The sequence below is a fragment of the Zalophus californianus genome, chromosome X, assembly GCF_009762305.2.
Source record: "Zalophus californianus isolate mZalCal1 chromosome X, mZalCal1.pri.v2, whole genome shotgun sequence".
NCBI classification, from domain to species: Eukaryota; Metazoa; Chordata; class Mammalia; order Carnivora; family Otariidae; genus Zalophus; species Zalophus californianus.
Genome location: NC_045612.1, coordinates 102,806,122 through 102,830,555, shown reverse-complemented (window position 1 = coordinate 102,830,555; position 24,434 = coordinate 102,806,122). Strand labels below are relative to the sequence as shown.

General features: G+C 43.1%; 1 protein-coding gene across 6 annotated transcripts in view; it reads right to left on the bottom strand.

Moving 5' to 3' along the window:
- Positions 1 to 16,354: 16,354 nt before the first annotated feature.
- The window catches only part of DMD (dystrophin), a 2,214,577-nt gene continuing 2,206,497 nt past the window's right edge, over positions 16,355 to 24,434 (bottom strand). For 3 of the 6 annotated variants that reach the window (XM_027607979.2, XM_027607981.2, XM_027607983.2), the window contains one exon: positions 16,355 to 18,936. In XM_027607979.2, coding sequence (XP_027463780.1) covers positions 18,839 to 18,936 — 98 coding nt within the window. In that variant the 3' untranslated portion in view covers positions 16,355 to 18,838. Of the gene's footprint in view, positions 18,937 to 23,572; positions 23,605 to 24,434 lie in introns of all 6 variants that reach the window. The other 3 variants (XM_027607984.2, XM_027607985.2, XM_027607980.2) reach the window with 2 other exon arrangements.

The window sequence follows — 24,434 nt, the reverse complement described above, 5'->3', positions numbered from 1 at the left end:
TTGTGACCACCCATCACCATACATAATTACACATTTTCCTCTTGTGATGAGAATGTTGAAGATGTACTCTCTTAGCAACTTTCAAATATACAGTACTGTCTTATTAACTATAGTCACCGTGTTGTCCATTACATCCACAGGACTTACTCATTTTTATACAGGGAAGTTGGTACCTTTTGTCCCCCTTCACCCGTTTACCTACCCCCCCACCCCACATCTCTGGCAACCACCCATCTGTTCTCTGTATCTAGGAGCTAGGATACCAAAATTTTTAAAGAGAAACATGGTAGGAGAGTGGGCGGAGGTTGAGAAAAGATTGAAGGAAGACTTTAACATTACTTATTGACCTGTCCTGGAGCAGCCAGAATGGGCCACAGGTTGCTAACTAGGTTGTGAGGTGGGGTGGGAAGTCTTGTCGTATGTGGAAAAGGCCAGGCTTAGACCAGACATCCAACCACACAAGCCAGAGGAGGGAAAGGTTTGTTGTGCGGCCATTAGACATTCTTGTTTTAGCTTTTCCCCTGCCTACATTGTTGTCCAATAGGGCCAGACTTGAAGGGGAATGCGTTCACCTACAAAAACTTCCAGAGGGAGATGAACCCACTGCGTCCAGTATTTAGCCAGGGTGGTTGCTACTGTATTCTTCCTTGTATATCCTCCCAAATTCTTTAAGCTATGATTTAACCACCCCCAACCTTTTTTTGTTGGGGGGGGGGTGGCTGTTCCCTACTCAGTAGAGCTGGAGGACAACTAGGCATCATCTTCAACGTAAGATGTTAAATCACCCCAGTTAGTTTTTTCCCTTTTTATGAAATTCCAGTTCCCTTTTTTTTTTTTTCTTTTGGGATCTTGTTTGCTAAGCAGTCATGTCTGTGACTCTCTGCTGGAATGTCACTGGGCTGTCTCTTTCATCCCGAAGCTCTGAACATTACTCCATAAAGAGAATATGATGAATGGCCACGGAAGAAAAGCCAGTATATGAAAGTCCTAGATATGACTTTTCTTGCGTCCTTTGTCTCCTCCTTAGTTCCTATATTCACTCGCAGCACATCCTGTGTGCCAGGAGTTCTAGATGCTCCGGGAGAGCATAGCGAACAAAACTGACCCGAATCCCTACCCATACAAACTTTACATTCTAGCTAGGGGAGACAGATAATACACAAAATATCTAAGTCAAGAATTATATTATGCCAGCTGATAAGCAATGTGATATAGCCACATGAACTGGGGAAGCACAAAGATAAGAGTTTGGGGTTGCAGTTCAACTAGTATCTAGGAGAGATTTGAGAGAGAAGGTTGTGAAAAACTGATTAAAGAAGACAATTCAGGTGATACAAACAAACCCTTATATTTTATGAAATGGGCAGCCTCCATTTGCAAGGGTCCAGAGAACTGCAGAACAGAGAGAAAGGCAGGAAGCTTTTATAGGATAAAGAGTAGAGAACGAGGAAATAAGTACAGAGCCCAGAGTTGGCTTGGTAGGTGGGGATTGGCTGACTGGATATACAGTTTCTGGCCAAGTCAAGCATTTAAAGGGACACGACACTTAGTCTAAGTCTCAATTTGCTGACGTGGCACCCAGACAGAAGTGGCTCTATCTTAGGCCCAGACATTTGTTTCAACAACGTGAATTTTGAGTAAAGACCTCTAGGAGGTGAGGAAGCCAGCAAAACAGGCATGGGGGGGGGGGGCGTGCAGAGCAAACAGTCAGTACAAAGGCCCTGAGGTCAGAACTGGCTGATGTGTTTCAGAAACAGTAAGGTGGCCATAAGATGCATGTAGCAGAGCAGACAAAGGGACAGGTAGCCGGCCTGGGGAGAGAGGTGCAGGTCAGATTGTGTTAGAACCTTGAGGAGGTTAAAAGGACTTTGGTTTTTACTCTGGGACGGGGAGCCGTGGGTGAGTTTTAAGCCCCAAACAGGCCCGATCTGATAATGCCTTAACAGGATCACTGTGTGTGAAGGCGAGTGTGAAGGAGGGTGGGTGGCCGCTGGGAGACCAGCTGAAGACTACCGTAGTGATCCAGCAGCGTGATTAGGACTTCTCAGGCCAGGGCAGTAGAAGCAGACATGCAGAGAAGTGACCGGATTCTAGATATATTTTGAGGAGGGAGGGCTCACGGAATTTGTTGATGTGAGTAAGAAAGCAGTCACAGATGATAGTGCTCTTTGGCCTGAGCACCTGGAAGGATGGAGTTGCCATTAAGGGCTGGGGTGGAGAACGTTTTAGATGGTGGCAGGGAGGTGGTTGTGGTGGGTCCATCGGGAGCTCAGTCTCAGACATGGTAAGTTAGAGAAGACCATCAGACCTCCAGGGAGAGATGTTGAGGAGGCAGCCAAATCTACAGATAACGGAGTTCAGGGACGAAGTACCGACTGGAGACACCGGCCCCGGAGTCTTCATCACACTGAAGGTATTTATAGCCCTGAGACTGAATGAGACCCCTGAGCTAGCATGCCACATTAAAGACAAGAGGTTCAAGGAGTGAGCCCGGGCCCATACCACAGGGGGATGGATTGTACAAACAGGAGCGCACATCCATGCACATCACGCAGAAGCTTTGTGGTGGGAGCAACCACAAGGGAGTCAGCTCTGGGGGGAGGAGGGTGATTGCGCTCAGTGCGGGGGGGGGGGGGAAGGAAAGGATACTGCTGTGCAGAATGTGAGCGGACACGAACATGAACGTGTGGAGAAAGCAAGGCTGAGGGTTAGAAGCAGAGGAATGGACAGTCGGAGCCCAGCGGGCAGCAGGCTGGAGAGACAGAACAGCGTAAGTTACTCTTCTCTTGGTTTGCAACTCTGTTTCCCAGTGAAACTAACGGCAGCGTTTTGGACGCACTCCCTGGCATCCTGAGATGGAGTGTTTTCTGTAGAGGGAGCGCTCACCTGCAGGAGGTTGCCTGGGATCGGTCCCAGGTGGAAGGTTGACCGGGGCGCACTGGTGGGAGAGACACGTGAAGGCAATGAGGGAGGCAGGTGGGGCCAAGGAGCTCCCCCGGTGGTGTGACTGCCACCGAGGCCTCAGCCCGTCCCACAGGGGGCTCTGGAGCTGGGATGGCCTTTCAACACTGTCCCAAAACGAGGCCAGGGGACCAGGTGTCTGTATGATTCCATCAGCCAGTTCTTGGCCCCAGCTGTTCCCTCGTGAGAGGTGGTGTTATCTGCACAAGACAGTTCTTCGTGGCTGAAGGCAGTGCCCAGAGGGGGACACCGCTGTGAGCTGCCAGCAGCCAGTACTGCCAGAAGCTGGGGTTGGGTGGCGTGGCCCTGAAGACCAGAGGGAAAGCGCCCAGAGCACGCAGTAGGCACTATGAGCAGCTATAAGCCGCACATGAGCCCAGGTCAGACGCTACATAGGGATAACTTCTTTCTCCACCCTTGGAAAACATCTCTTTGTTTCCTGGCTTTTTCTCAGATGGGCAGTGTTTCCATCTGCGATGGCATCAATAAATTACTTGAGGGAAGGGGCTAGAGGGTTGGACAAAAGAGGCAAAGTACGCAAGAACTAACAGCATTAAAATCTAAGAGCTGGAGCCTGCCGGTGAGGGAGACTTGGCAAAGAACACAGCTGGTATTCGGGTTGGAAAGAGAACTGGTAGTCCTCTGCCATTTTCCTAGGAGGCACCGGGAAATGGGTGGAGGGGACTTTGTCATCCCAATGCCGGGAGGACTGCAAAGTGAGGGAGATTCGTGGGTGATGAAGAATTGTCCCCACGCAAAGGCCAACAGCATCTCTCCTGAGAAACACTTGCGGTTGAAGTGAGTTATGTGCACCCCCGTTATGGGTAGGATGGCCAGGCAGTTTATTCTAGCTACCAGGGCATTGTTGAGAGTGGGAGGGTTTTATTAATAATGACATGAAGACAACCGGCATACACCATGAATGAGGCTGGTGAGCTAGGACTTTGAGGAGCCCTAGTATAGAGGCTTCCACTTAGCCACACAAGTTAAAGGCGAAGGAACACAGGGTGTGAAGACTATGCAAAAGCTTCTCTATGGCCTGGAGTCCCCTGTTGCTGTAGTGACCTTAAGAAGGAATTGAATGTTTACCCTCTTGTGGCTTAAGAGGAGTTACTCATCTTAGCCACAAATATCTGACAGCTAATTGTCAACATGCCTAAGATGCTTAGGTTTAGTATGGACGGGAATTGTTGAAGCAGTAACCTCGACCCTCGGGGTGGTTGAAGTATTTGCTCAGCGCAGTGTTTCTCTCCTGTTTTCATGTCATGGCATACAGAAAGATTGGTTTTTAATTGCAGGGCATTCTGGGTTAACTGCAGGAGGCTGAAGGTTGCAGGCTCCATCTGGCCACCCCCAAGCCTTCAAGGTTTTAAGACCTCCGCACTCCTGGGACGCATGGGAGTACGCCACACCACGGAGAGGCTCTACCTTACCAAGTAAGTCTGGAAAGCCTAAGAAGTTAAGAATAAAACAGAGATGAAGTATACCGAACCATGGTTTTAATGCTTCATTGAATTTAGTAATAATTTGTTAGTTTAAAGTGCTTAACGTGTTTGTGACGCTTTGGCGAGATTAGCCTTAGGTTCCAGTTGAAAAATGTGTCTTTTTAAAATGCAATTTCACAATGAATGGTATGAGAAAACGGCCTGGGTTCTTTCCGTATCTGGTGTCAGAATGTTTCAGACACCCCCGCGGCCGGTGCATGCGCAGTTCACTCCTCCGGTTGGCCTATGGGGGCAGGATGGTTGAGGGTGGCAGGCAGTAACTACGGGTCCAGGAACGGGCAGGGAGAGGATGGGCTAGGATTTGCTGAGCTTCAGCGCACAGTGGAATCAAGCCCCCAGGCGCTGCTATTCTTTCCAGAGGGATCTCGGATTCCATGGGAACAGCAAGGGAGTCCTGGGGTAAGAAACACCTGGGTGCCCCAGTGCTGGAAACGCCTCCTCCCAGACTCATTCTTACGGAATGTGGCTCGTGCCAGGGATAAAGCAAACTCCAGTCACCCTCCCTCAGTGCCCCATCAGAGTCACAGTGTGGAGGTGACCAGCTCCAGGGGCCCAGCCAGGTGTGGGGGACCAGGATCTGGCCCACAGGCCGTGCAGAGGCGCAAACACCCAAAGCCAGAAAGGAAGACTGAGCTGCGTAGGCCAAAAGTCCGTTGCCTTCCAGGAGGCCAAAGGACCTCGGGGAGCCAGGTTTCTGGGTTGGGCATGTGGTGGGGTGGGGGGGGATCTGATGTTTGCCAAAGCCCAAAGCCACAGCAACCCAAAGGCACTGTCCCATTATTCTAGGGGCCAGTTGTTTCTCCTGGCAGCAGGGAGGTGTCTGAGGTGCCTGGAATTCCTCCCAGGAGACCATCACCACCTCGTCCTCAAACCTGTCCCTTGAAGAACAGGGTCTTTCGGACCCCGTCCAACTGCTTGTCTTTTTGGTAATACTCTAACAGGTGTGAGGCGATACACCATTGTGATTCTGATTTGCATTTCCCTGATGATTAGTGATGTTCTACCTTTTCATGTATGTGTTGACCATCTGTATGGCATCTTTGGAAAAATGTCTATTTAGCTGTTCTGCCAGTTTTAAAATATGATTGTTGTTTGGCCATTGAGTTGTTTGAGTTCTTTATATATTTTGGATATTAACCTCTTATCAGATGTATAATTTGCAAATACTTTCTCCCATTCCATAGGTTGCCTTTTTATTTTATTAATGGATTCCTTTGTTGTGCAGAGGATTTTTAGTCTGATGTAGACCCACTTGTTTATTTTTGCTTTTGTTGCCTTTGCTTTTTGGTGTTAAATCCAAAAGATTACAACTGAGACCTAGGCCAAGGAGATGATCCCCCTGTATTTTCTTCTAGGAATTTTATGGTTTCAGGCCTTACATTTAAATCTCTAACCCATTTTGAGTTGATTTTTATGGTATAGGATAATAGGCCAATTTCAGTCTTTTGCTTATGGCTGTCCAGTTTTCCCAGCACCATTTGCTGGAGACTATTCTTTGCCCACTGTATGTTCTTGGCTACTTTGTTGTAAATGACCATATACGCATGGGCTTATTTCTGAGCGCTCTGTTCAGCTCCATTGATCTGTGTATTCATTTTTATGCCAATTCCATACTGTTTTGATTACTGTATCTTCACAATATAGTTTGAATTGTGGCACAGGATGCCTCTAGCTTTGTTGTTCTTTCCCAAGATTGCTTTGACTAGTCAGGGTTTTTTTGTGGTTCCATATAAATTTTAGGACTGTTAGATTTATGTGAAAATGTCATTGGAATTTAATTGTGTCAAATCTGGATTTCTTTGGGTAGTATGGATATTTTAACAATATTAGTTTTTCCAATCCAAGAGCATAAAATATCTTTCCATTTATTGGTGTCTTCAATATCTTTCATAAAGGTCTTACAGCTTTCATTGTACAGATCTTTCACCTCCTGGGTTAAATTTATTCCTAGGTATTTTATTCTTTTCATGGAATTATAAATGGGATTCTTTTTGGAGAATTCATGATGATGTTCTAATTGAGGTATAATTGACATGTAACATCATATATTGCTTCTCGGCCTTTTGGCTAAGATCAAGTGACATAACATCCTATTAATTTCAGGTATACAGTGTGATTATTTGATATTTGTGTATATTGCAAAATGATCACCACAGTAAGTGTTGTTAAATCTGTTGCCCTACAGAATTCAAAGTTTTCATGACAAGGAAAAAATTTTTAAGATTGACTTCTTATCAATTTCAAATATGCAACACAGTATTATTAACTATAGTCATTATGCTATACATCACATCCCTGCAACTTATTTATTTTATAACTGAAAATTTGGTCCTCTTCACCCACTCTCTGCCCCCACAACCACCAATCTGTTCTGTGTATCTAATCTTTGTGTCTATGAGCACATGTGTGTTTTTTCGATTCCACATATAAGTGATTCATATGGCATTTGTCCTTTTCTGTGTGACTTACTTCGTTCAGTATAATGTCCTCAAGGTTCATCCATGTTGTCACAAATGGTGGGATTTCATTCTCTTTTTTTATGGGTGAATAGTATTTCATTGTGTGTGTGTGTGTGTGTGTGTGTATATATATATATATATATATATATATATATATATCTTTTTTTTTTTATCCGTTCGTCTATTGAAGGACACTTCGGTTTCCGTTTCTTGACTATTGTAAATTATGCTACAGTGAACCTAGGGGTGCATATATGGGGGTGCAGATTTCTTTTTGAGTTTGTGTTTTCGTTTTCTTCAGATAAATAGCCAAAAGTAGAGTTGTAGGATCATAAGGTAGTTCTATTTTTAAAAATCTGAGAACCGTCCATACTGTTTTCTGTAGTGGCTGTACAGACGGACACTCCCACCAACAGTGCCCACGGGTACCCTTCACATCCTTGCCAGCACTTGTTACTTCTTGTCAGTGGGATTGTTTCCTTAATATCTCTTTTAACTACTTCATTACTAGTCTATGGTATGGAAACACAACAGATTTTTGTGCATTGATTTTGTATCTTGCAACTTTACCAAATTTGTTTATTCTGTAGTTTTTGGTGGGCTTTTTAGTTTTTTTTTTTTTTTTTTTTTTTTAGTGTTCTCTCTGTATAATATGTCATCTGCAAATGGAAACAGTTTCACTTCTTCCTTTCTGATTTGGATGCATTTAATTTCTTCTTCTTACTAACTGTTCTGCCTGGGATTTTCAATACTATGTTGAATAAAAGTAGTGAGAGTGGACATCCTAGTCATGTTCTGATCTTTGAGGAAAAGCTTTCTCTCTCTCTCTTTTTTTTTTTAACACTGAATATGATATTAGCTGTTTACTCATCTGATATGCCCTTTATTATGTTGAGGTATGTTCTGTCTATACCAACTTCTCTTTAGAGTTTTTATCATAAATGGTTGTTGAATTTTGTCAGTATATTTTTTCATCTGTTGAGATTGTCATATGGTTTGTATCATTCGTTTTGTTAATGTGGCCTGTCATGTTGATCTGTGGATGGTGAACCATTGTTGCATCCCTGGAATAAATCCCACATGATCACGGTGTATGATCCTTTTAATGTATTACTGAATTCGGTTTGCTAATATTTTGGTGTGAATTTTTGCATCTGTCTTCATGAGGGATATTGGTCTATAACTGGTTTTTCTTGTGGTGTCCTTGTATGGTTTTTGTATCAGGCTAATGCTGGCCTTGTAAAAGGAGTTTGGAAGTATTCCCTCTTTTATTTTTTGGAAGAGTTGAAGAAGGATTGGTATGAATTTTCTTCAAGTGTTTGGTAGAATTCACCTTTGAAGCCATCTGGTCCTGGACTCTTGTTTGTTGTGAGGTTTTTGATTACTGATTCATCTTCTTGCTAGTAATGAGTCTTTTGGGATTTTCTATGTTGTTTCATCTAAACACATTTGTGAATTTTCCAGTTTTTTTATAACTGATAACTACTTTAATACCCTGTGGTTAGGAAAGATGCTTGATATGATTTCAGTCTTCTTAAATTTATTAAGACTTGTTTTATCAACTAACATATGATCTGTCCTGGAGAATGTTACATGTACACTTGAAAAGAATGTGTATTCCCTTGCTTTTGGATGGAATGTTCTGTTAGTACCTGTGTAAGCTCAATGTTTCCTTATTGGTTTTCTGTCTGTATGACCTAGCCATTGGTGGAAGTGGGTTACTAAAGTCCCCTACTACTATTGTATTGCTGTGTATTTCTCCCTTTAGGTCTGTTAATTTTTGCTTATATATTTAGGTGTTCCTATGTTGGGTGCATAAATATATACGAATATTACATCCTCTGGTTGGATTGACCCCTTTATCATTATGTAATGATCTCCTTTGTCTCTTACTACAGTCTTTGTTGTAAAGTCTGCTTGGTCTGATACACGTATAACTACCCAAGCTTTCTTCTGGTTTTCATTTACATGGAATATCTTTGTCCATCCCTTCCCTTTTAGCCTGTGTGTGTCCTTAATGCTGAACTGAGTCTCCTGTAAGCAGCACAAAGCTGGGTCTGTCCTTTTTTTTTTTTTTTTTTTTTTTTAAAGATTTTATTTATTTATTTGAGAGAGAGAGAGAATGAGAGATAGAAAGCACGAGAGGGAAGACGGTCAGAGGGAGAAGCAGACTCCCTGCTGAGCAGGAAGCCCGATGCGGGACTCGATCCCGGGACTCCAGGATCATGACCTGAGCCGAAGGCAGTCGCTTAACCAACTGAGCCACCCAGGCGCCCTTTTTTTTTTTTTTTTTTTAAATCTCATCAGCTACTCTATGTCTTTAGATTAGAAAATTTAGTCTTCAGACATTTAATTATTAATAGGTATGGACTTACTGCTATTTTGTACATTGGTGGTTGTTTTGGAATTCCTTTGTTCCTTTCTTCTTATGTTCTCTCCCTTTGTGATATGATGCTTTTCTGGAGTAGTGTGCCTAGATGCCTTATTTTTTATCTTTTGTGTATCTCCTGTGGGTTTTTGCTTTGTGGTTACCATGAGGCTCACATAAGGCATCTTACATTTATAACAGTTTATCCTAAGTTGTTATTAACTCAAGTTGACATACATTCTAAACCTCTACATTTTGACCCTCACCCCCCACATTTTGTTATTGATGTCATAATTTACATCTAGTGTATCCATTAACAAATTATTGTAGTAACAGTCATTTTTACTACATTGGTATTTTTTTTGTTCGTTTGTTTTTAGAGCATGTGAGTGTGGGGGAGGGGCAGAGGGAGAGGGAGAGGGTCTTAAGCAGACTCTGTGCTAAGCATGGAGCCTGACACGGGGCTCGATCTCATGACCATGAGATCATGACCTGAGCCGAAACCGAGAGTCAGATGCTTAACTGACTGAGCCACCCAGGTGCCCCAATACTTTTTTTTTAACCCTCATACTAAATTTATAAGTGATTAACCCACCACCATTACAACATTCGATTACTCTGAATTTACCTATATTTACCATTACCAGTGAGATTTATACTTTCATGTTTTCCAGTTATTTGTGCCCTTTTGTTTCAACTTTAAGCAGTCCCTTTAACATTTTTTTAAGATTTTATTTATTTGAGAGAAAGAGAGAGAGAGCGTGCACAAGTGCCCTTCAACATTATAAAGCCAGTCTAGGGCTACACTCCTTCACCTTTTCTTCTCTGGAAAACTCTCTCTTTCATTTCTGAAGGACAACTTTTTTGGACAGAGTATTCTGGTTGGCAGTTTTTTTCTTTTCGCACTTTGAATATAGCATGAAACTCCCTTCTGGCCTGTGAATTTCTGCTAAAAAAATCTGCTAATGGTCTTACAGGCATTCCCTTGAATGTAACAACTCATTTTTCTCTTGCGGTTTTAAAAATCTTCTCTTTGTCTTTAACTTACGATGCTTGAATTATAATGTATCTTGGCTTGGGTCTCCTTGGAGTCCTCTTCCTTGCAGCTCTCTGGGTGTCCTGGATCTGGATGTCTGTCTCTGTTCCCAAAGTTAGGGTAGTTTTCAGCCATTATTTCTTCAAATAAGGTTTTTTGCCCCTTTCTCTTCTCTGGGACCCCTCTAATGCTTGGTGGTGTCCCATGAGTCTGTTAAGCTATCTTCACTTTTTTTCGTTTTTTTCCTTCTTGCTCCTCTGGATGAATTCCACTGCCCTGTTGTCAAGTTCATGGGATCTTTTTACACTTCATCTAGCCTGTTGTTGAACCCCACTATTGAATGTGTCCTTTCACTTACTATATTCTTAAGCACTATGATTTCTATTTGGTATTTTTTTTTAATTTTTTTTTTAAAGATTTTATTTATTTATTTGAGAGAGAGAATGAGAGATAGAAAGCACGAGAAGGAAGAGTGTCAGAGGGAGAAGCAGACTCCCTGCTGAGCAGGGAGCCCGATGCGGGACTCGATCCCGGGACTCCAGGATCATGACCTGAGCCGAAGGCAGTCGCTTAACCAACTGAGCCACCCAGGCGCCCTCTATTTGGTATTTTTAAAAAAGATTTATTTATTTGAGAGCAAAAGAGTGTGTTTGTGTGTGTGTGTGTGTGTGTGTGTGTGCACATACACACACACACACACACGCAGGAAGGGGAGAGGGGGAAGGAGAGAGAATCCTCAAGCAAACTCCACACTAAGTGTGGAGCCAGACGCAGGGCTTGATCTCACAACTTTGAGATCATGACCTGAGCCAAAACCAAGAGTTGAACGCTTAACCAACTGAGCCACCAGGTGCCCCTCTTTTTGGTATTTTCATATATTTTCTCTTTGGTGAAATCCTCACTTTGTTCATTTGTTGTCTTCCTCACTTGGAGGAGTATACTATGACTGTTATTTTGAACTTCGTATCAGGTAAATCACTTATCCCTGTTTCTTGAAGGTGTTTTTTTCTGAGGTTTTATCTTGTTCTTTCATTTGGAGCATATTCCTTGCTTCTTTTTCCTTGACTCTCTGCATTTGTTTTTATGTATTAGAGGAAACAGCCACTTCTCCTGGTCTTGAAGGAGTGGTATGTGTAGGAGATGAACCTTATCACTTAACCCCATGCAGCTCTAGGTTGTCTCTCAAACCTTTGTGATTGTCTAGCAGCATTCTTTTCTTAAAATTTTTTATTTAAATTCAATTAATTAACATATAGTGTATTATTAGTTCTAGAGGTAGAATTTAGTGATTCATCAGTCTTATATAATACTCAGTGCTCATTACATCACGTGCCCTCCTTAATGCCCGTCACCCAGTTACCCCATCCCCCTACCCACCTCCCCTCTAGCAACCCTCAGTTCCCTAGAATTAAGATTCTCTTATGGTTTGCCTCCCTCTCTGTTTTCCTCTTATTTTATTTTTCCTTCCCTTCCCTTATATGTTCATCTGTTTTGTTTCTTAAATTCCACATAGGAGTGAAATCATAAGGCATCTGTCTTTCAATGACTGACTTATTTCACATAGCATAATACCCTCTAGTTCTATCCATGCCGTTGCAAATGGCAGGATTTCATTCTTTTTGATGGCTGAGTAATATTCCATTGTATATTTATATGCTACCTCTTCTTTATTCGTTCATCAGTCGATGGACATCTGGGCTCTTTCCATAGTTTGGCTATTGTGGACATTGCTGAAGCAGCATTCTCTGTTCTTAGTGGCTCCCAGTGTTGAGGGTGTGCCGAGATCTGTCAGTGTCAGCACCTCGATGCAGGCTAATTGGAAGCTGGGCCCTCTCTTTCAGAGGAAGCCTGTGGGATGGGTGTTTCTGTCCACTGCCTCTGCACTGTACCGGGGGGTGGGAGTGGAGAGCCGATGAAGAACTGTTTCTCTGTTACAGTCCCATAGGCCTGAGGAGTGTTAAGCCTCACTGGCCACCAGAGCCAGGTGATCAAGGGGCATTTCTGGGGGATAGCTGCACAAATCAGGACACCAGCCATGTGCCGAAGCTCCTTTATGGGAGACACCAGTGTCCTGGAATGAAGCAGAGGGAGAGACGAAGAGAGCATCCTCTGGTTTCTGCAGAGTATCGTGATCTGCCCCTTGACATGTTTACATTAGAAGCCAGTCTCTCAGGCCACAGCCTTTAAGAGCAAATAGGTATCTTTTAAGGAAGGACTGGGTGTTTCTGCATGCTGTCTCTGTACCGTGCCCTGGGGAGAGAGCTGGTTAAGAACGGTTTCTCTGTCTGTTACAGTCCTGTGGCACCCATGAATGTAAGCCCAATTGGCTAGCAGAGCCAGAGGATGAAGGGGCATCCCCAGGATGGTAGCCCCCAAAACCGGAGTGCCAGACATATGCCTAAGCACCAGGGACTGGCAACCTGGAGCAAGGCCAAGGAAGAGCATAAAAATAGCATCCACTGTCCTCTGGGGTCTCTGGAGAACGTTGCAGTCCGTCACTACGTATGTATTCAATTAGAAGCCTGCCCCTTGGGCCGCAGCTATTAATAGAAGCAAATAGTCCTCTTTGAAAGAAAGACTGGGCCTTTCAGTCTGCTGCCTCTGTGTTGTGCCCTAGGGGGTTAGCTGCGGTGAGTCTGCATGAGCCCTTTAGCCCTTGTCTCCTCATTCACCATAGGCTTGTGGATCTCATGGACACAAGCCCCTTTGGCTCTCGAAGCTAGAGGTTTAGGGGTCCCATATCTCTCAAGGAAGCCTTAAAAGTTGGGGTGCCAGATGTGGGGTCCAAACCCATCAATCCTCAGGGAGAAGCTGGGAGTTGTGAGTTTCTTCCTGGTTGTGCGGCACTGTGCAAGGGATGGGGTTTACGGTGACATTGTGTCTCTGCCTTTCCTCCCGATCTTGTCATTTGCTCCATATGTGTAGGAGTCACTCAGCTAGTTTCTGGGTTTCTTACAGAGGGACTTGTTCTGTATGGAGGTGTAGATGGATTGTGTCTGTGGGAGGAGGTGACTTCAGGGGGCTCCCATGTTGCTGTCTTAACTGGAACTCTCTGAAAGTGTGCCCATTTTACACAGATCATCTACAGTAATACCTAGGAAAATATTAAGATTTTCCAGGTGAACCTAAAGGCTTAAGAATAACTAGGTTTTAAAATGTATACCAAGTGGAGAAACCTGGAGGTACCACCCTCCCCAAGGCTGAAGTTAACATCACCAAGAATGGGACAGACCATTGTAACATGACTCCTGCTCTGATGTGCTGAGGACACACCGTCACTTGTGTCCTATTCTTGCCAAAAACACATACCCTGCATCTAATCACGAAGGGCACCTAAGACAAACCCAAAAAATGGAGGCACATCCTACAAAGTCACTGGCTTGTACTCTTAAAACATGTCAAGGTCTTTGAAGACAAAGGCAGAGAAACCATTCCGGATGAAGGAAGATTAAAGAGACAGGACTAAATGTCATGAGCTCGTGAATTAGATCCCAGACCAGATCAGGGAAACATATGTAACTATGAAAGACATTGCACAGTGACAACATTTGAATGTGGCTGTGTAGATGTTATCTTTAATGTTAAGTTTCTTTATTTTGATCATGGTCATGTGGTTACGCAAGAGAATGTTCTAGTTTTTAGAAAATTTACCTTAAGTATTTAAGCATAAAGGGGCATGATGTCTGAAACTTAACTCTCAAGACGGTTCAGGAAGAAAACAGACTCTATAGGGAGGGAGAAAGTGAATGGTGCAACATGCAAACAGTTGTTGAATCTGGATAAAGCGCATATAGGGGTTCTTTGTGCTGTTCTCGCAATGTTTCTGTGAGCTTGAATGATCTCAAATTAGAGAAGAGCTAAAACTTGATGCTGTGTGTATATAAAATAATACAAATGCACATACGTATACGCAGGTATAGAATTTAAGCCTCATGTTACTATATATAATCTTTGCTGTATAAGAAAGGCACTCAGAGGGTAGCTGGGTGGCTCAGTCAGTTGAGTGTCTGCCTTTGGCTCAGGTCATGATCGAGCCCCACATCGGGCTCCCTGCTCAGTGGGGAGTCTGCTTGTCCCTACCCCCCCAACTCTTGTGCTCTCTCTTTCTCTCTCAAATAAAGTCTTAAAAAAAAGCCACTCTCAAACATCCCCAAACTTCTCTCTCTCTCTCTCTCTCACACACACACACACACACAGTACTGTTTATTATGGAAAGTCTGATGTATTGCTGCTGTCATATTTTCAAGTAAGTCCGTGAGATCACAGCACTGTGCTGTCCATGGAGTGATGGAGAATGTATTGGTCTACTAGAGCAGAACTTCCTACTCTAGTAGTCATGCTACTGTGGGAAAGAATTCGATTCGTGTCCTTGCTACACTTAATTTGAAGGAAAGTGTCTGCGTGTGTGCCAGTGCTTATGTTGGTATTCATTCCGCCATTCGAGTATTACAAATTTAGGGAGTCACATCACCACTCCACAGGACCTGTCCCTTCATCTGGGTGCTTTCCCCTAAACACACATTTTGCTTGCTGGTGCACAGTCCGCACCAGCTTGATCCATTTTACATTTTGACTGAAATAATTCTCTCCCCTCCAACCTGGGCCAAGTGTGGAATGGAAAGCGAAGCACCCTCCTCAGAGTCCTCCGCACACAGGTGTGGTGGACATGGTGACGTGTTGGGTTCCTCGGTGATGTGTTGGGTTCCTCAGTGACTAGTTTCGTGCCATCTGAACAGCCAGTTGGGGTGTTTCAAGCAAAGGCAGGTTTGGGGAATGGCAGGGCGGGATCCAGGATGGATTGAAATACGGTGAGAGGTAGTCTTGGTGTATGTGGACTTCAGGGGCCATCTTTCATGACTGTAGTCGCTTGGGCCGGTGTCATCAGCCCACCTTCAGAAACTGAGCAGGTGATTCCTAGCAGAGATGCCATACTCAGTTATCATTCTTGATGAGCTTGACCCTCTTCTCTTATTCCCAGAATCACTAGAATAGACTTTACCTAATGGACTTCACAATTTCTTTGGACTCCTGGGGTGTGAACAGTTGGGGAACTCCTGTCCATGCATCGTGGTCAGAGGCAAAGATCACCCCTCCTTAGGGGAACTGACACGGCTCCTCCTTTGCCTCACCTCCTCTGCGGTTAGGACAGAAGCAGAGCAGGGCAGGGGCGAGATCTCCCGGGGAATCTCCCTCTGGTGCCGATCATGACTTCTGTGTGGTTAGGGCTAGCCTCCCCAGAACCAGTTCTGAGGTATCCTTTTAGGTGAGACTCCTATTGCTCCAACTGCCCCTCAGATTTGGTGCTGTGAACGGTAACGGAAGTGATGAATTCTCTTGAGAAGCAAATGTAAATTGCATACTGGTTAATTCATCCACTTGTGAGGACTGAAACAGGAGACCAAATGAGCACTGTGACTATTGCTGCACCCAAATGATCTCCCCCAGCTCCACACACTTGCCACTTTTGGTCCAGAAACCTCACCTGTAGGATCCCACAGATAAGATTTTGGCACAAGTGAGACGACATGAAAGATGTGCAGTACTGTTTGTCACAGAAGGCGGAAAACAGCCCACATGTCCCCCCAAAGAGGACAGCTTAAGTGGTATCCCATTAACCTACACTGGAATATTATGCAGCTATTAAAAAAAAAAGGAGAAAGCATTTTATATATCAAGATGGAAACATTTCTTGTGATATAATTAAGAATGGCTGGGTCCCTTGAGTCCATTCTTAAGTTTAAAAAAGCAAGGTATAGAGCTGGGTGCACAGAAGGAGATCTAGCTCTGGTGTCATAAAAGGACAAAAGTAGGAACGTGTGTTTGTAATTGTTTTCATGATCGTGATTGTTTGGAAGGAGACACAAGAAACTGAGATTTGCTCACAGGCCTGTGTGCATGACGTGAGAATAGGGTATTTTCACCACTTGGCTTTCTCGATTTTTCACCCGTCAACCATATGAATGTTACTACCTAGTTAAAAATTAAAAACAAAGTACTGTACTCGACACTTTTTTTGTAACATAACTGCGTGCTTTATTGAGATACACAGTAAAGCAGTAATATAATACAATAGTAAGGCATATATTTGGTGAAGTCTGATATGTTGTGAAAATGCAGTAAAACTGAAGTTTAAAAAAATAATTAGTAAATGTTACAGTGTTGGTGTTAAAACACAACATATTATGATACTCAAGTAAGAACCCAGTACCTGAAAACAATGACAGAACATGCCACGTGATGTTTATGCTTCAGTTACATTATGATTTACAGTGTAATACTTGGTGGTTATAAAGAACACGAAATAATGTCCAAATTATGCTTAAAATGTAGCAATAAAGCTCTCAGTTTTTATTCAAATATTTTGACAGACTCATTCCAGAACTAATGTCTAAAAGATAAAATGAAAAGATTAAAACAAAATTATGCACTCTATTTACCTCTGCTTTTAGAATGAAACTTAAAACTGCTTAGTAGGAAGTAACACAACCCGTTGTTTTTAATCGTGGTTAAAAAAAAAAAAAAATCCGCGGGGAAAGAAAAAGTCCAGTGTCGCATAAAGGAAAAAAATGCAAGACTAAAACCAAATCTTTGTCATTCTGTTACCTTAGAGCTTTGGGTTTTCTTTTGGAAATGACAATGGCGGGAAAAATGGAGAAAAATGTTCACATGATGGACAAGTAGTGAAGCTGTGAAATCAGGTGTGCACGATTATTAGGAACACCCCAAAACCAAAGTGAGGTAGAAATAGCATGAGAAGCCATGGTGGATGTTAATTATCATTAAGAAAATAATAGACAAAACCCACTGTGCAAAAGTTAATGACACTTGACCTAAGAGGTAACAGATTTGCAAAATAATGGGGTCACAGGGTGATTTCTAGCGAATGGATGATTAAAAACAAATGAAAGGCTAAGAAGATGCGAGAGTAAAGCTTGCTCCTACCAGTTAGTCCTCTTGGGTTATTCTCTTTTTGCACGGTGTTTGTTTGTTTGTGTGTCTAACCTTCCTCCTCCAGCAGCAAGGAGTGGAGTACCCTTTGGAACATGTGACTCCATCTATGTTTTGCCTTAAACCAACCTGCGTGTAATTACCTGTAGAGAAATGGGAAGTGGGGAAACAAAGCTCATGGGCTTCTGGGTGGCTATTTAAGAGGCATGCTGAGGCTGTCTTACACCTCTTCCCAAGAGTTATTTGAAGTGAAGTCTTGTGGCATTTAAAAACTCCTTGCAATGGGGAAAAAAATATCTTAAAAAAAGCAAGAAAGCAAGAAAGCAAAACCCCCTCAAATACCCACTGCTGTTTCACTGTGAGAGGGAAGAGTGTGATTTCACTGTAATTACAAAGATCTCTATGTATGGTTATGAACGTTCATCCAATCCTTTACTTCAAGAGCGGCCCCCTCCCTCCCACGGAATTGGCTGCAAATCCACAGCCCTCCGACCCTACCAGGAAGTCCTCCTTACTGTCTGGGGAGTTAAAAATGTCTTCTGGTGGCGTGACTTCCACTGAAGTATCATTACATGTAGATGGTGGCATTGCCAGTCGCGGGAAGCTGAATGTATCAACTGAAGGATTACTTGGACGCAGTAAGTCCTGTGTATTCATTCATTGTCCCTTTTACAAAAATGCAATACCATAGCTGTCAGTGGAAAGTTCCAAATGAGAAACATCTGGAGCCCCAGACAATGTCTTAGTGTGGTAGTTGCTTCCTGGTTTCAGGCTCCAGGGAAAATTCCTTCTAGATAAAGCAGGTAAGCCTGGGTGACCAGAAGCAATCTCTTTCCATTAGGAAGCGGCCAGATCATTTGAACAAAACGTTTAAAAGGTCTCTAGAAAGTCAGATCTATTTAATCTATATACCTACAGTATTTACATACTTCTAGACATATAGATGCGTAAAGCGAAAACCCACAGCCAGTCCCACTCAGTCACCGATTCCAAAAAGAGCGAAGTGATGTAGTTGTTTGGTGGTGTTAGAGGAAGTCCTATCTTTACTATGCCAGAAAAGAAAAAACCATGAATTTCACATGGATATCACGCTAAAACGATGCAAAACAATGCGCTGCCTCAAAGTGTGTGTGTGTGTGTGTGTGTGTGTGTGTGTGTGTGTGTGTGTGTGTGTGTGTGTGTGTGTGTGTGTCTGTTTTTAGGGGTTTTTATAAACAACTTTTTTTTATAAAGCACACTTTAGTTTACAATCTTTCTTTATAACTGTTATAAATTTTTAAACAACCCAAAATGCGTTCCATATAAAGAAATGGCAAGTTATTTAGCTATCAAGATTTTACATGTAGTTTTCTTATAACTTTTTTGTACAATTGCATAGACGTGTAAAACCTGCCATTGTTAACAAAACAATAACAGACTTAGAAACTACTGAAATCTACAGTATAGTACCACTACCCTTCACAAAAATATAGATTTTTTTTCTTGTAAACTCTTACTGTCTAATCCTCTTTGTTGTATGAATATTATAAAAACCATGCGGGAATCAGGAGTTGTAAAACATTTATTCTGCCCCTTCTTCATCTGTCATGACTGAAACTAAGGACTCCATCGCTCTGCCCAAATCATCTGCCAAGTGGAAAAGGCTTCCTACATTGTGTCCTGGAAAACAAAGAGAAAGAGAGACGTGACACTAGGTGCAGATTACATCAGCCTGACTCTTCGCCGTTTGGGAGATCCTTCCCCACTTCTAGGTGAAGACAACACAGAAGCTGCACCGAGGGTCTACACAATAGGATTTGATTGTTTCCCCATTTCCAGAAAGAAGCAAAGCCTTGTTAATGAAGCCATTCCACGTTGTTAGTATCAGCTTACTACCAGGTCAGGCTACTACTGTGGTCATTTCAGTGGGAAAGTGTCTGAGAGCGCACTCATCTTCCCAATGGAAGCCTCTAGCCGGAGGCTTCCACGGAGAAGCACAAGGTTCCCGTCACAACAGGACTATTTCCCGGTGGGATGGACCTTCCCCGCCCTGTCGTGGGAGATGACTTACTGTGCCCTTGGACTCGAATCTCGGTATCATCAGCCCCTCTCCCCAGACCTATCCCCACTGCCAGCGCCACCATGTATTGTCATCACCATTCTCATCACTGCCACCATGACCACGACACGGGATCTTCACTTCTGTGCTCTTTCAAGCCGCCAGCTCACGTGTAAGGCTACGGTGGAGGAGATTGTTTTTTCTCTGCTTTTACTTGAGTTGAAAAAACAAACTCTTGAAGCAACCTTTTTGTATATTAACATTGAAATTTGGTAGCTACCTCAGAAAAATCACTCTTCATTCTAAATGACTCCACAGCCCAGTTAGTTACCATACGACCTATATGCAGAGCATGGATTTGGGTATCTGGTGAATCCATTTTTGTTCTCCTCCTAAATGGGGGCTAACTCTCCGAAGAGCCTTTTAATAATAATGTGACATGACCTAACATTGATCCCCCAGCATGGAGCCCAAAAGCAGGGCCATGTCCCTGCTACTCGGTGGCAGAGTTCAGATCTAGGGGAAGATGATCTGAAATCTACTTTATGACTTGCCTTTTCCTATATGTCCCATATTTTTATATGGCTAATTTTAATTCTTGGACATTACTAAATCATTCCCTGCTCTTGGAGTACTGCCCCTGGAACTAAAAATGCTTTACGAGGCTATTACTAACTTGCCATGTATCAACTTTATGGATTCTCATAATTGTTAAAATCCCTGTAAAAATTAAAGATAGACTGGGGCAGGAATTCTGTTCTAGTATTTACTTCAAGAGCCATACCGTTTTTCAGTACATAAGAGAGAGGGTGTGAAGAGGGTTCAGAGGCAGGCACTTATCCAGTGATGGTGTCAGATCAAGTTAAGACTCACTAAAAGTTTCACACCCTTCGGCCATTTACGCAAAGGTGATCACGTTTGTAAATCTTGTTGAGCTTTATCAGCGCAAAGAGTTTCAGTGAGAACTAGTTAGGTTTTAAAAAATCACGTGGGATTTTGGTTGAGATGGCAAAGAGTTTAAAACCTGAACAAAGCAGCTGTTCTACTCCTAGAGTGGGCCGGGAGCATGGCAGCCCTCAGTGAAGAATTGAAATCATCTTTGGCTTTTCTAAACCACAGAAACCACCGGAGGACCCAGTAGGTTCTTTGCTGCTCCTTAGAGCACCCTATTATACCTGATGCCACCAGGCTAAAGGGCTTCCTTTGTATCTGTTTTGGACGGCCCAGCAACCCTGGGAGATCTACCCAATTATTTGTGCATAACTGGAAACGAGTGGATGACCTGCAAATTTTTAATGACTTGCTGTCTTAGCAGCGATTAATGAAGCCAGTACAAACAAAACCCAAGACCCTGACAACCTGATACCTGACTAGAATTCACACCATTTCTCATCACCCACATCTAGCTATAGTGGAGTCTACCAGGGAGGTAGAGAATGTATTACAAGACCTAAACCGAACAGGGAAGAACTCATTTTTCCCATTAGCTTATTGATGATAATCAAAAAGTACCTATTTAAACCTGTGTGCTGGGGAATGTGGCATGCAGTTCACAAGTGAATGCATTGCTTCTACTCCTTGAAATGGTGTTATTACCCAGAAGGAAAATTCTTGAGACTCTCCAGAGGCATCATTTCTAGGGGTATCTGCTATTTAAAAAGTGACTAGGTAAAAGAAAGGTTGATTATTCTTAATACACCTCACACCCTCCCACAAAAGGTGAGGTGGCCTTTCACCTGTCTGGACAGTTTTAAATGTTCACAAATGACCTCAGGCTCTCCCTGTGCTAGAAAAAAGAACCTTCAGAGCCCCCTCACCACATCTAGAGTATGCCTTTGGTTACTTTATTCACAGATACCTGTTTCACCAGAAGAATGATGGCAATGTTTTTCATGGAGGTTTGCATTAGAGCCAGGAAAAAAAAATTCTATCTCTTTGACAAAATACTGCCCCAAAGAATCATAACTCAATCCACTGGAGGCCTAAAACTGCAGTGTGATATGGACACAGAAAACAGATTTGTATCCTGGTTCTGTGATCTGTGTGTGTGAGGCAGAACATTAGTGAGGTCATTAATTTTATCTGACAGATTTTTCTGAAGCCAAAATTAAAATCTCATACTATGACTGTGACAGGCACCGAGAAGCGTCTGCCGTTGGCTTCAGGCCCAAATCAGGCCCAAATGTGCCTATAGAAAGTATTTGTTTAATCCATTCTTAAGCGAGGATTGTTGAGCACAAAGGCGCCATGCATTGAACATTAGGGCAGTGCTATGTTTTTCCAAGTTGGCGCGAACTGCAACACGTTTAGTCTCCCAGGCCACCGCCGCCTGAGGGACTTGTTTTCCGCAGTGATTGGAATGGAGACTTTCTGGCTGAGACCCAAGACCTCAAATAGCAATCTGGCACTCTATTTTTTTTTTTTTTGTTTTGTTTTTTTAAAGTACAGTCCCCAAATAAATGGTTAGCATTCACTTGGCCACAGCAAAGCTGGAGTGGTGCAGTGAAATTTGTGTTTCTCTTCTCTATAATTTAATCTTTGAAAAACTACCTGATCTACTGTAACTTTGAGGTAATTTTTGTAACAACAAAAAGAAATCACTTTGATTCTTGGGTTTTCTGGAAACGTAACTGGACTGTAATATGGCTCAGGTAATAAAGTTTCCGAAGGCCTCTGTGACTTGAATGATACACGGGCGGGCCTTTTCTAAGATTTGTGCATGAGAGAAACATGTTCAGGGCAGTCACAATTAAGGTGCAGCTTTTTGTAAGACAGTAAGAGAAACTGTAAGGGACACTTACCATAAGAATGAACCCAAGAAGCCTCACATAAGAAGTACGTGAGCCAGGCAAACTGTCAGGAGCATTCACTGCTTCACCAATTCAGGTTTCCTGTGTTTTTCCTCCCAGCCTACCCCTCCCCAATCCCTAGGACCCCGGTGTCCTAAGCCTTGGAAGAGAGCACTGGTGCAGACATTAAAGGATCATTAAAGTCATTACACTTGCCTGGCCTGGTGTTGGCAGACTTTCGGTATGGCTCCTTATGTTCAAATGAATCTGAGCCTACTCTCGTCTAGCCTGTTGCTGCGGATCTAGAATCTTCTCATGTCCGCACTCCCTCCCCGTCCAACCCGTCTCCCAGGATAGATGTTACGGCCACCCATGGAAGAGCTTTCCTTCTCCCATCCTTCACGCTAAACTCCTGGTAAGGACAAGCTGGTTTCCCTCGGGCTGTCACTCAACACTCTGTCATCTACTAGTCCTTTGATGAGGTAACTGAACGTTCAGACGCTCTTTTTGATAAAAGTACGCAGCAGCTTTCCCTAAAAAACCTCACACCACATTCAGTGATAATACTGTACCCTACCCCCTTTTATCCCACAAATAGGCACTTAAAAACACCCTCAGGACTCCAACATTCAATTTTTATCCCTGACTTGTTATGCTCTATCCGGGTTTCCAAAGGTCAAGCGAGAACAGAGCGCTTTTCTACAGGGCTAGCTGACGTGATGCGAGCCTTTTGGACACCATTTTCTCAGGTGGCAATTCAGAAGAGTGTGGCTCTGGACCCTGACTGCCTGGATTCAAATTCTGGCTCTGTCACCTTGAACACACTGCTTACTTTCTCACTGACTCAGTTTCCCTGTTTGTAAAATGGGGTTAATAAGAGTACCTACCTCTTAGGTTTGGCATGAAGATTACCTCATGAAAAAGATGGCAAGTGCTTACAACCGTGCTTGGCACAATAAGTGCTCAAAAAAAAAAAATGTTAGCTGGAGTGGGAAAGGAGTGTAGGAATGAGGAAAAAAGAAAATAAAAACAAAATGAAGTCATTCCAGAAGAATAAAAAACCCAGGGCACTGGCAGAAAAATGCTAGGGTCCTGAAAGTACACAGAAACTTGAGGACTCCTCAGTTCTGTTTGAGGCTAAATTTACGTTGAGGGTTTTGTTTGCGTTACAAATGGCAACAGATGATGAACTGCACGCTAACGACCTAGGGACTACCAAGGGTTGCCATTTTATAGAGATTCCTGCTCCCCAACCCCTGGTCCTATCGTCATGGTGATGACAATGGCAATGAACATTTGAAGAATGTTCTTCATGAGCTGCAAGTGGAGAGGTGACTACCATCCTGACATGATGACACATGTAGTACATACATGCGCGTGCACACACACAATTCTTACACAAACGCCAAACACAGAAAGCGCGATGAGACACACAGAAGCCGTGGCTGTGAGCCTGAGTCTCACTAACCTCTCTCATTGGCTTCCCAGGGGTATTTCTTCCTTTAATAATGGAGAGAGGAAGAGGCAGAGATATCAGAAAGGAAAAAAAAATGCATAAATATACAGTTTCATACCAATTTTGCTGCTTTTACCAAACAAAGGTTGAGATGACAATTCATTTATTCCCTTCTGGAAAACAACAACAACAACAACAACAACAACCAGAAACAAACAAACAAACCCGAAGGACACATCCAGTCAAATAACCTTTACATACACTTAAAATCAGTGTAAAACAGGTAACATGATCTAGGAGACATAACTTACAGAATCCATAGAGTTCATGTGTTCAACTGGATGAAAGCTGGTACAGCGGAGGAATCTGACAAATTGAGCATTGTTTTTCAAGGACAACTTTAGAACCTCAAGCTTAATGTCCAAAAATCTCAAGCTCTTCACTCTCAGCTGGACAATACACCGAAACATAAACGGGAACGGATGTGTGTGCCAAAAGTCTGCACCCCAAATACAAGGCGAAACGCCACAGAGGCGGGACTCCACCCCCTTGGGAGAACTCCTTCTATCTGGTAGAAGCTGAGCATGCCCAGGATGAGACTGGGGGCATTTGAGAAAATAGGAAAAAAAAAAAAAAAAAGAGGAGGGGAAGGAGATGAGTCTCACTAAGGGGCAAGCCACAGAGACAGATCCAGGAACGAACCCTCAATTTCCTTCTCCTAATTCAACAGATACCAGGAACCTTGAGAGTTGATGGCTAAAGACCCACTGGCCTTGTTTATTTTAGCGAATCCTCCGACTGTATGCATTTATTTATTTTTGAAAAGCAGGTTCTGGTCAAGTTTTCTATGGTAATATTTATAATTGGACAGAAC